This window comes from Erythranthe guttata, chromosome 3 (genome assembly GCF_056151865.1).
Source record: "Erythranthe guttata isolate IM_541 chromosome 3, IM_541, whole genome shotgun sequence".
Taxonomy (NCBI): Eukaryota; Viridiplantae; Streptophyta; class Magnoliopsida; order Lamiales; family Phrymaceae; genus Erythranthe; species Erythranthe guttata.
In genome coordinates, this window is record NC_142535.1 from 9,900,001 (window position 1) to 9,912,637 (window position 12,637).

General features: G+C 33.4%; 1 protein-coding gene across 1 annotated transcript; it reads right to left on the reverse strand.

Annotated features, from left to right (window-relative positions):
• Window positions 1-2,121: 2,121 nt before the first annotated feature.
• Window positions 2,122-4,119, reverse strand: LOC105961572 (alkaline ceramidase TOD1). Its single transcript, XM_012985800.2, has 4 exons — window positions 3,840-4,119; window positions 3,521-3,730; window positions 2,882-3,439; window positions 2,122-2,614 (listed from the first exon to the last, which is right to left on the reverse strand). The coding sequence occupies exons 1-4, from the start codon at window positions 4,081-4,083 to the stop codon at window positions 2,274-2,276; spliced, it is 1,353 nt and encodes a 450-aa protein (XP_012841254.2). The 5' UTR covers window positions 4,084-4,119; the 3' UTR covers window positions 2,122-2,273.
• Between the last annotated feature and the right edge of the window lie 8,518 nt (window positions 4,120-12,637).

Below are 12,637 nucleotides of genomic sequence, written 5' to 3' on the forward strand. Positions count from 1 at the left end.
AAGCTTTTGGGCTTCTATTTCCATTTTATTTTGGAGAAAGGTGTTTTGGGAGAAGAATTTGAAAATTAAATAAAGTTTGTTTGTGTTTTGAGAGAAGATAATTTGTACTGTAGCAAGTCAAATCATGTCTGAAAGGTGTTGGGAAAATGTATTTTAGAAAAAGAATTTAAAAGTTAAAGTGATTTGATTTTGTATTTTAGTGAAGACAATTTTCACTGTAGCGGTCAAATCATGTTTGTTAGAGAAAGAAATATTTGAATTTGTTTTGGGGAAAGTTTTTGAAAATAGTGTAGAAAGATAATTTTTATTTTGGGGAAAGTGTGAAAAGAATTTGAAAACGTTACCAAACATAGCCAATATTTTTAAAACATTAAAATTAATAAAATAATGACATATTAACAAAAAATCAAAAACCCGGTTGAACCGGTTCACCCTATAAACCCATGACCCAAATGGTCGCCCGGTTCTATAGCCGGTCCTGTTCTGAAAACATTGGTTACAATTAAGAATTGAGTATGGTTGGGGTAATTTTGTCATATACATGAACTTTCCCTTTATTTATAATAAATAATAAAGGGATGAGCTTATTGGTGAAAGAGATATAGCACATATACCTAAAATAATAAAGATACTTGGTTGGAGACTTATACACAAAAACCCTTAAAAATAAATATCATTATTTAAATGTGAAATATATTAATAAAACAGAACATGCGACTAAATAGTAATCGGGTTGTACGTAACAGTATTTTCCCGCAATTAGTCGGCCCGACTATACTGGCCCGAATTCAGTTATTGGGTCTGCACTCTGTAGTAAGGCTCCGTTTGATAGAATTAAGCACTGAATGGTTAAGATCAGTGTCTGAATGCTTCATGCTGAACGTTTAAGCTTGTTTGATAAATAAAAACCTATTGTTTCTGAATAATGTAATTTTATTGTACTGGCCCCATATTGTTGAATATATATTTATTCATAAACAAAATTATCAATAATATATAAATAAAAATTCAATGACCATTGCAATTATTAATACTATACGTTTTTATTAATAAAAAGAAATATTGTAAATGAAATTACATATACAAATATTCAATTTTTAACATAATTCTAATCTCTCACCGAAAATCATCTTTTCAATTATTAAATAATAAAATAATTTAATAAAAAGCATAGCTCACTTTTCGAAACCTCTGGCAATCATAAAGTTCTCCACCGCCTCCTTATCTCTCTCTTCAACCATCTCTGACTATTCTTTGTATATATGAATAATATGTACAGTGAAAAAAATTAGGAAAATTAGTTCAATTGCCTTGTTGAATCTGATTTCTAGAGTGATCTACTTTGGTGAAAATTTCTTGACTAAAGACAGAGGAGTTTGTTGAAAAGGCAGAAGAACCGATATTATGAGTTATTGGATTTGAACATGACTGTGAAGACAACTGAGTTTGTTGAAAAGAGTAAAAAAACTTGCGAGGTAATTTTGTCTAAATTCCATTCAGCCGTTCTCTGAACGAATAAGTATTAATTTATTGACTGAATCGGTAAGCAATATTTCATTAAGTTCAGAGCTCCCTACCAAACATGTTGAATTGGTTATCTCTGACCGAATAAGTGTTTACTGTCTATTAAGAGGTCATTCAGAGCCTATCAAACGGGCCCTAATTAGCCCTAGTAGGCTTGTACCAACCAGAGAAAAACATACATTTCCTAACTCCAACATTAATTTCGTACCAACAAGTAAAATAAATTTGTCAGCTCCTACATTTAATTCATTAATAATAATAATAATAATAATAATAATAATAATAATAATAATAATAATAATAATAATAATAATAATAATAATAATAATAATAATAATAATAATAATAATAATAATAATTATTATTATTATTATTATTATTATTATTATTATTATTATTATTATTATTATTATTATTATTATTATTATTATTATTATTATTATTATTATTATTATTATTATTATTATTATTATTATTATTAATACACTACAAAAGAAAAAAAATATTATTTATGATTCGTAAAAAAGCTTCTATTATTTCTTAACGCCCAACCAAAATCCGGCCACAAAAACTCAAGTACACACTACACACATATGATTGCCATGTGTGCATTAAATGAGAGAATCACTCCCAGCCTGTCTGATTTTTGTAAGCCTTTTCCGTTAAGATCCCGTTTGTTAGGTTCTATCTTTCCATTATATTCTTGTGTATTAAAAAAAAAAAAAAAAAAAAAAAAAAGCAATACTATATCAATCACGGGATTCTCCCCACATACTTAAAAGGTATCTCTCGCATTTGCCACATGTCCCGTTAACAAACAAATCCGAGGTGGCAGCCGCCCTCTTCAGTTTGGGCCCACCCACACCGGCCCCACCAAGTTTAAGGTTGTGCCTATATTCAACTGCCACCTGCTCTAATACTTCAACCTCAAACATGTTCAGTTTCGGTTTCGGTTTCATTTTGTCCCTCACGTACGCAAAAGCTAGTTGATCTCTCGGATTGAATGCTTCCAATTCATTGAACATTAGGCAAGAGAATAGATTTGTCGCTAAACCGTGCTTCCTCAGTATTAGTGCACTGTCGGGCACATCTGCATATTTTTTTTCACAATAAAAAATTACCAACAAAAAAAAAAGGTCAGAATAGGAATTGGAGAACTAGTAACTATCCTCGTTTAAAGACATAAAAAAAAAAGAATAAATTCACTAATCAAGGAAGAAACATTTTCTTAAAAACTACTATTTGTGTAGTTGGTAGAAGTGATTATTAGGTTTCCAATACACACACTCATCATTAATCGAAAAGATTAGTGCTCTAATAACACGCAATTACGAAACAAAAACTAATTCGTTTGTACCTGTGGGATAAAGCTTATTTGAGTTCCATGGTTGTAAGCCATTCTCACAATAGGTCTCCATTTGAATCTTTAATCCATTAACATCCCACCATTTCTTCCACCTAGCTGTCGCCATCGCCTCTTCCATAGTGTGCACGAAAAACGGGTGTTTCGAAATAGAGATATCGACATTCTCGTTCACAACCAATGAATGGATCAAGAAAAGTGGATCGACCACTAACTGCAGCTTTGCATCGACCCATATACTGTATTTCGTGTTCGGAAAAAGACGGTGGACTAAGTATTTAGGTATCACTCCGTTCATCGCAGCGTTTTGGTATAGGTTTTCGACCGAGACCTTAACGATTCTCCATGCGCCGATTTTGTAACTGTTTGATTTTTTTGAAATGAGGTTTTGGTAGTGTAATCTGTTGAGAGTGGCGTCGTCTACAAACATGAAGAAACATACGTGATCTAGGGTTTTGGAACCTAGGTGCCGAGGCTGCCGGATTTTGTCGTGGTCGTTGAATACTGCCGAGACCACCACCACTCCGTCGCACTTCTCCATCGAAATTCGATCTGGAAAAAATTAAAAAACTAATTTGAGATATATACTAAACACGAAGAGAAAAGAATTGTCTACGGTATAGAGAAACTGACCGAAAGTACTAATCGGAAAGTGTTTAAAGAATCCACATGGGATTTCGATTTCGCCATCACTATAATCAAAATAAGATAATCTTTTCTGAATATTAAAATTGCCACCGAAAGAATCGGTGTTTCCCTGCTTATACCTCAGAGCCGGCGGCAACCCTAACGATGTGGAATTCGCGAGTATATGTTGGATTTCATCAAAAACATCGAAATAATCTAAAAAAACAATAGAAAACCCATTGCGAAATAATAAATACAAAAATCCCAAAAAAAAAAAAATTGGAAAAACGAATAAAGATTGGATTTTTATTTGAGTGTATGTTACCAGAGAAATAAAGAGGGGAATTGCATGAGGAGCGAGTGGTGGGGATGGAATGCTTGTGTTCGCCGTAAGAGGAAGGATAAGAGAAGAGCGGAGACTGAATAGGGTCGAACGGAGATGACCGGAAAATGCATCTGGTGGCGGAGAAAGTGAAATATGCGGCGGAGAAAAGGTAGAGGAGAGAGAAACATAGGAGTTTTGATTGGCAGAGAAGTGGTTTAGAGAATGTAGCAGCAACCTTCCCCATTGTGTTTAACAACCTTAGATTTGTTTTAATCTACAACCAATCATATGCAATTCTTTGTTTTTCGTGTTCTACTCCTATTTTGGGGGAGTGGAATAATATACTTCGTATTAAATCAATTTTGCACCTCTATACTTTGTAACCGTCGCATTTATCTTTATATACTAAATCAAACTTACGATATGCCCGCCCCTTTTGTTAACAAATATTTTGTAATAGTAGCCATAGAGGTAAAATTATCCATAAAATACAAAAGATATGATTTAAATGACTGAATGAGTACAAATATGTATACATATTAATATTAATTTTAAATTAGAATGCTAATATAAATAATAAAAAATGAAAAAGCCACTAAATTGATCGTAGCAGATTCATGGCGAGATTTTGGCGGGGGTCCAACCAACAGCCAGACATATATATATATATATATACTAGGGTTCCTTCGATGCTACACCCGGTGAAAAACACCGGGTGGGCCTTCTGCTGCCACGTGTTCGTTTTTTTATTTTTCTAAAACCCCTAAAGGTAAACCCTAGCGGGGAATCTATTATAAAATATAAAAAAGAGACACGTGGCAGCAGAAGACCCACCCGGTGTTTTTCACCGGGTGTAGCATCGAACAAATCTATATACTAGTGCATGTGCACCGCGCAATGCGTGGTGTTGTTGCCCTTTATTTAGATGTAAAATTAATTAATTAGTGTTAAAATTATAATAATAAAAATATGGAACAAAATGATGCCGCGGTTGCACACAACTACGTACAATTGGGAAAAACATTTGGAACAATACAAAAGATTGTCATTTCCCATATATAAGATGTTGCTACACACATCGTCGTCCAACAAGAATGGATATGTAAGAAATATTGTAATCAAATTGGAAAACAACAGCCGATCTCAAATCAACATCATCGAATGCGAACAAATTCATGAAAGCAATGTTAAGAGAGTGTGAATCCTGTGTGTGCGCGTGTGAAAGCCTCATTAAGAGAGTGGCCTTACTCCTATAGAGCGGCGAAGAAAACAAAAGCACAAAAGCGAAGACAATATAAATTCTACGACGGCAGCACATAAGAGGGCCAACAAACAAGTAAATAACGAAAGCCTTCTGTTTCCCAGACGGTCGTCTAGGATTTTGCTTGCATTTTCGGACAGCCGTCTGGACCCTCTGACCACATTTTCGACCCTGAAAATTCAGAATCAATTAAAATAATTAGTATGCATGCCTATAAGAATAAAAATAAAACATAAAATTAAAGAAAAATCCGAGAAAAAAAAATAGCTCAGGTTGCCTCCCGAGAAGCGCTAAGTTTAAAGTCTTCAGCCGGACGTTGCTTCTTTATTTTCAAGCAAAAGTGACCGAAGTCACTTGGCAATCTTTACTCGCTTCCCAATAAGGTTTGAGACGGCTCTGTTTCACATTGAATGTACAATTCGAATCTCGATCATTTATCTTGACTACTTCGGGAGGAAGAATCTCTTGGACAATAAATGGTGCCGACCACTTTGATTTGCGCTTTCTTGGGAATAACCACAAATGGGAATTGCACAATAACACCAATTGTCCTTTGTGCAATTTTCCTTTGGCTTTATCCTTACGACCCAATAGCTTGAATAGTCTTTCTCTCATGGGTTGCTCGATTCTTTAGGTAGAAACATCCTCCTTGCACTTTCATCGCCGTTAACACCCAAAATCTTATGAATTTCTCTTGGAGGAGTTGAAATTGAGTCCACAAAATAAACTTGCTCCTTCCGACTCTCTTTTCCGCCATCATCTCCTGCACTCAAAGATATTTTCCCATGGTCCAAGATCAAAACATCAAAATTTTCATGGTTTGTAAAATCCATAAGATCAATAGCAAAACACTCATTATTATCATATGGATTTTTATTAGCATTAAAAACATTAATTTGATCGTTTTATCACGCATCGTCATTGTAAGATCACCACTAGCACAATCAATTATAGTTTTCGACGTGGCTAAAAACGGTCTCCCTACAATAATAGGTATCTCCCTATCCTAATCTATATCAAGTATAACAAAATCAACAGGGAAGATAAATTTGTTAACTTTTACTAGCACATTCTCTAAAATACCTTTTGGGTAAAGTAAAGACCTATCGGCTAATTGAAGAGTTATAGCCGTCGGCTCAATCTCACCTAACCCAAGATTTTTAAAAGTGGAATAAGACATAAGATTAATGCTAGCGCCTAAATCAATGAGTGATTTAAATTTTTTACCTCCTATAGTACAAAGAATAGTAAACTTACCTGGATCATCAAGTTTTCGTGGAAGGGGCCGAGTAAGAATTGCACAGCATTGCTCGGTGAGTTAGATCATCTTGTTTCCTTGCAATTTCTTACCCTTTGTCACGAGGCCCTTGAGGATTTTTTCCCACTTTGGCATCTTTTGAAGTTCTTCGATGAAACAAATATTTATGCGAATTTCCTTCAACTTGTCCAAAAACCTTGGTATTCGGCATCGAGCTTCTTCTTTAGAAACTTTTGAGGATATGGAATTGGTGGGGCTCGTGCAATCACTATTGATGGCGGTTCTTCTTGAATTGATTCCTTTTCCTCAATCACTCTCGTCTTCTCGATTGCCGTGTTTCTCTTCTCTTTTCGTGGGGCTTTCTCCAATTGCTTACCATTCTTCAAGGTGATTGCTTGGCATGTCTCGACCTCGATCTTTTTCGTTTGCAATCTTTGGGGTTATGGGATCCTTTCCACCCATTCGGCTACAGTGACTTGCGGCTTAATTTGAATTTATTTTTTTTCTTCGATCTTGAAATTGATAGCTTGGCAAGTCTCGAACTTTTGCTTTCGAGTGTCTTCCGTATTTGATGGCAATGCTCATGCCGGACAGTTCTCTTGATTCGATACTATTTGTGCCAATTTAGTCTCCAAATTTTGCAGCGTGGCTTGAGTAGCGGTCATAAATTGGGCCAATATCTCATCCGTGTTTGATTTTTGGGCCGGTGGATTGTTGCCTTTATAGCTTTGTTGAGGAGGGGCTTGATTTTGAAATTGACCTTGAGGTCTTTGATACCCTTGGCCTTGTTGATTTCCTCCGTATTGCCCTTGTGATCTCCACCCTTGATTTTTTAGGCCGTATTGTTAACGTAGTTGAGCGATTCCACATCTTGTTGGCATTGGAGCGTGTAGTGAGTTCCACGACTTGGACTTGCTGTGGTGGATTTACTTTGATGTGTTGGAGAAGGAGTTGATTTTGTTGAGCAATTTGGGTCATTTGAGCTTGAAGGGTTGTAATTGCATCTAACTCCAAAACTCCGGGAACCCTCTTGGCTCCACTAACCATCCGTTCGCTTGATTTGACAAACCTATTTTGCGCAATTTGATCCAACATAATAAATGCATTCGGTATCGATTGACTCATAAAATTTCCCCCGATTGATGCGCTAAGACAGTTCTCGCATTCTCATCAATACCTCGGTAGAAGATGTGGATTTGCCGCCATTGCTCCACTTCATGTGTTGGACACTGCCTCAAAAGGGTTTTGAACCTTTCCCATGCCCCGAATAATGCCTCCCCTTGATCTTGGACGAAATTATGAATTTCCTGTCGTATTCTCTCGTCCATCTCGGGTGAGATGTAGACTGCCATAAAAAGGTTTAGGAGTTGAGGCCATGACGAGATAGAGTGGGGGGCTTGGGACATCAACCACTGGCGAGCTCTTCCTTGTAAGGAGTGCTTGAAGAATTAATTGAAGCGTCTCTTGGGAAACGCGGTTTTGACGATGGGAGTTATAGGTTTCGAGAAAATTGACAATGTGAAGATGGGGATCTTCACCTACCAATCCACTAAATAACCCGATATTTTGGAGCATCGTCAAGAGTCCTTGCTTGATCTCAAAATTATGCGCCTCAATTGGTGGATATTGGATGCTCGGTCGGAGTCCTGAAGTGACTGTGGCCTAACTGCTGGATGTAGTGGAAGCCGTGGCGGTTGGTTTTGGATTCAAATTCCGTTCGCATCGAGTAAATAACCCTATGCGTCTCTGCGTTCGTAAATAACACATAGTACAATTCTTTTTTGGTATATATTGGGAGTAATACATACACGCAAATGCACGTATCGTACAAGTAATAAAATGGATTTTTAAGTCCAAGTATCGATCCCACAGAGAATATTTAATTATCCAATTCTAGACGCTAAATCCTACCAATTGTTATCAAACCCACCCTACACAGTCGAAAGAGGATTAATAAACTAAATTAAACTGAATCAATTAAAACAAATTAAAAAGACAAGAGCACGAAAGCAATTAAAAACGACGATTTAATCAGAGTAAACAAGCATATGATTTTATTCTTCCCCCTACGTGATTATTAATTCCCCAATTCCTTCAATTATGCAAGTAATTAACTCGAATTATTAACCTGAGATGCTCAATTAATCATAACTCGCTTCCGCGTGTATTACGGTTCTATTATTCAAGACTAAACTACGCAATTTAGTCAAGAACAATGCATTAAGCACAAATCTCAATAATGGCTACGTAAGAGGTTAACTATATTCATATGGTAACACAACAAAGGCTCTTCTACCACAGTTCTAATTGTTAAACCGATCTTCCGATTCATGCATTCAACAATAACAATAAAGCACATAAAGTGATCAAGTTCATGCACTTAATAAATCAAGTAGAAGAAATAATCTAAATTAATAGTTGCATAAAATCATAGAATTGGGTTCACAAATTCCACATATGGTTCAAATGAAAACCTTGAAACCAAAAGACTCAGCTACTCGTGATTCTTATGATAAAGAAAATAAAATTAATAAATTAAATAAGAAAAACTATGCTTGAGTCTTCGTTGATCTTATTTGTTCTTGAATTTGGGTCAAAAGATTGATGCCCAATTGTGTGCTTGACTTGGTTTTACATAAGGTGGAAAATTTGGAGAATAATGTACTTTCCTTGTGCAATTATAATTTCTTTACTGTGCTTCTACGCCTTCTCGGACGACCGTCTGGATTTTCAGTTATAATTCCAGACGGCCGTCTCAATTCCAGAGATTGGAAAAAATATTAATTAATGTATAAATTAATAATTATTAATTTATCGATATGTTAATATTTCTTTAAATTGACAGAATTTTGATGGTCCTAACTGTATTAATTTATCGAGGTTTTACTGTACAATTAATTGCCTTTATATTGTGTGTCTATAATATTTAACAATTTAGTTTTATATAAAAAATGAAACTAAGTATTTTTAATTGAAGAACAAAAAGAAAAATAATAAATGGATCTACTAAATAGGATAAGGAAGTTACAAATTATGACTTGAAACCAAGGTTGTAAAAAGCGGTAATCGGGTCCGAGTCGGTCAGGCACCGATTCACGATTAATCGGTGCGGCTGTGATTAATCGGTGATAAATCGGAAATAAATCGGTTTTTAAAATTTAATATAATATATTTCTAAATATTATTTATAAATACTCCAAACATATATAAAAAGATATTTAAACATAGTTATATCTCCATCATGTATATATCCTAATAACATAATAAAAGTTTAATAATTATAAGATCATAATACATAAATATTCTTATAAAATATAAATAAAAAAATATTTTTTTTGAATTTACATTTATTCTTGAACATTCCTGGCATACATCATTAGTTCTTTAACAATAACAATTAACATAAACAAAATAAGGCATAAACTCATATTTTCTTTTATTAAAATCCAACTTTTATTTTGAATTATAAAAAGAAAAAAAAAAAAAAAAAAAAAACGATTTTTAACCGATTTTTGCCACCGAGTTTGACCCGCCTTAAAGGTTTGACCGCCTCAGACCGCCTCAGACCGCCTAAAACCGCCTCACAGGTAAAAAAAACGATTTTTCAAACCTTTACACTAAAATCGTAAAGGTTTTGGACCGCCTCCGCCTCGGAGACCGATTAATCGGCCGCCTCGGCCGATTTTTAGAACACTGCTTGAAACTAGGGGTAAGATCAACATTGTAAAATGATGGACTCGAACGCATTCTCAATTGAAAAATAAATTAAATTCATGCAAAAAAAAATTCATAAGTTTTCCTTTTCCTATCTTCTGGTTTTGTTAAAAAAATAAAAAATCCTAAATTAAAGTCTATCGTTTAATAATATCCCAAATTCGTTGTTGTTGTAACAATCATTGTTGTTATTAATTTCTTTACATTTTTAGCTTTATTTTCTAATGCGTATTTGGCCCCTCCAATAATAAAATCCTAGCTTCGTCACTGTGAACGGCTTGAATGTACTTTGCACCCGTTTACTATGTTAATTATCGAAATCGCAAAATATTGTTCATCACCTTCAACCATACCACCGTTTTCCCAACCCTCCACCATCTCCAACCTTTTGTATATCATAAAAATAATAATCCCATTTGTTACTCATTTAATGTATTTGTTAAATTTATTATTTAATTTCCTCCACATCACCAATTAGTTTTAGTAATAAATACTTAATTAGTATCATAAAAAATAACAATCTAAATTATATTTGTCTTTAGTTACCTAACAAAAAAAATAAAAATCAGTTTCTAAATTGTCTTCCAGTGTTATGAGTTATTATTGGTTAAAATGAGATCATTGTTACGTGCAGATAATTTGAAAGTTCAAGTACTTTTAGATAATTGGACAAGGGTCGAATATCGCGTACAAGAACAAAAGGAGTCGGAAGACAATAACGGATTTGTAGATACCAATGTGTCCGAGGCCGAAAGATAAGCAAGGGAAGTAAGAATTACATGGCTTTGATTCCTTTTATTAAAAAAAAAAAGAATACGTAGACAACTTAATTTCTAAGTTTTAAAGTTTAACTTTAAACTTTAAAAATTAAATGTAAGCCCTTTCAGTTTGTTTCTTTTTACCTTTTGAGTTTATTAAAACTACAACTAATTTCTACAAAAAAATTAAAAGTACAAAAATATTTTTGTAAGTATTTTTAAAATTTGACTTCAAGAATAAATGTTTTTTCATGTTTTTATAATATTTTTTTCAAAAGTTTTTGCCAGTGGTTTAAAAATTTCAAATGATTTTTTAATTAAAAAATAATAATAATAATAATAATAATAATAATAGTATTTCGGACAGGTTGAACCGGCCAGTTAGAACCACAACCGGACTGGAACCGACGGTTTTCGAACCCTTTTAAACCGCCTATATACGGTTCGGTTCCGGTTACTCCAAAATCGGAACCGGAACCGGAACCGAATCGTGGCAATGTCTAGGTATTGGCGACCCTAGTCTCAAATGTTGTGAAACACATTTCTTACATTTATTGGTTAAGTTTATTAAAAATAGATATATATATATATATATATATATATATATACCTATATATATATGTTCATACCTTGGTTGTTAAACTGTTAAATATATATGGAAATGTAAGAAATAGTCAATTCCAAACGTAAGCTTTTTTCCATTCTCCATTCCAATTGCATTTTCTCCATCTATATTTGTTTTATTATTTGTAAATGTTCAATAAATTGCCAAGGAATTCAAATACCTTAAACTCGTGCCAGAAAATAGCATTTTCTTATTTATTTTATACTGTTTTATATTTATTAGAGAAGTTTTGAATTTGAATACATGAATATTTCAGTTGCCTCAAGTATATACATGAATATATTTGGTGTTTTGAACATGAAAAGCAGTATATGAAACTAATTTTTTTTTCTTCGGAAAATTGGACTTATAATGTATTCTTGCAATTGAAATGTTTCGATCTTGCAACCTTTCACCGAACCCAGGTTGGAGATAGACAGTCTTTTACCATTTACGTTAAGCCTTGGTGTATAATATCTACATTAAATTTTAATTACATGGAGCTATGCAATAATAAAATGAAGTACATGAACTATTGTATTCATATAATACATGCATGTACATGAATAATACCTACACGCGTGCGTAACCACCTTCGCGTTACATCTTTTTTGATTAAACACTAATCACTAATTAATAATAATTAACATTAAAAGGTACATATATAGTGGGTAAATTTTTTGTGTTTAATAAATGAGTTAAAATAGATATAACTATTTAATTTTAATTCACTTTACTTTTTTACCCTTCAAATATTTCACATCTGTAAATACAAAAAAGGGAAGAAACCATTAACTACATTCACACTTTTATAAGTATATAAGTATAAGTATAATTGTAATATAATATAATATAAGTATAAATATAAATATATATAGATATAGATATAGAAGTATAGAGTATAGATATAGATTTTTCGGCCACCACAGGAAATAAAAGGAGAATGATTTGTTTAACTGGCTCATTTACTACTTCAGCACCTTCTAGACTGTTATAAATACAAGACCTGGTTGGAAAAGAAAACAACCAATTCTCTAGCATTATGTTTTACGTGATTTTGAGAATTCTTTTCTCAAAAAAATCTCTCTCCTTTTTTTCTTAACTTAAAATTTGATTTTGTTTTTAGAAATAAGGCCACTCTTCCAAAAAAATTTAAATTCGAGATATACAATAGATAATAGAAGGTCAAGGGAGCTTGAAAAT

Coding starts and splice junctions, on each gene's coding strand:
- LOC105961572 (XM_012985800.2), bottom strand. CDS start 4,083: ATGGGGAAGGTTGCTGCTACATTCTCTAAACCACTTCTCTGCCAATCA. Junction 3,440..3,520: donor CTTTCCGATTAGTACTTTCG/GTCAGTTTCTCT, acceptor AATTTTTTCCAG/ATCGAATTTCGATGGAGAAG. Junction 2,615..2,881: donor AAATAAGCTTTATCCCACAG/GTACAAACGAAT, acceptor AAAAATATGCAG/ATGTGCCCGACAGTGCACTA.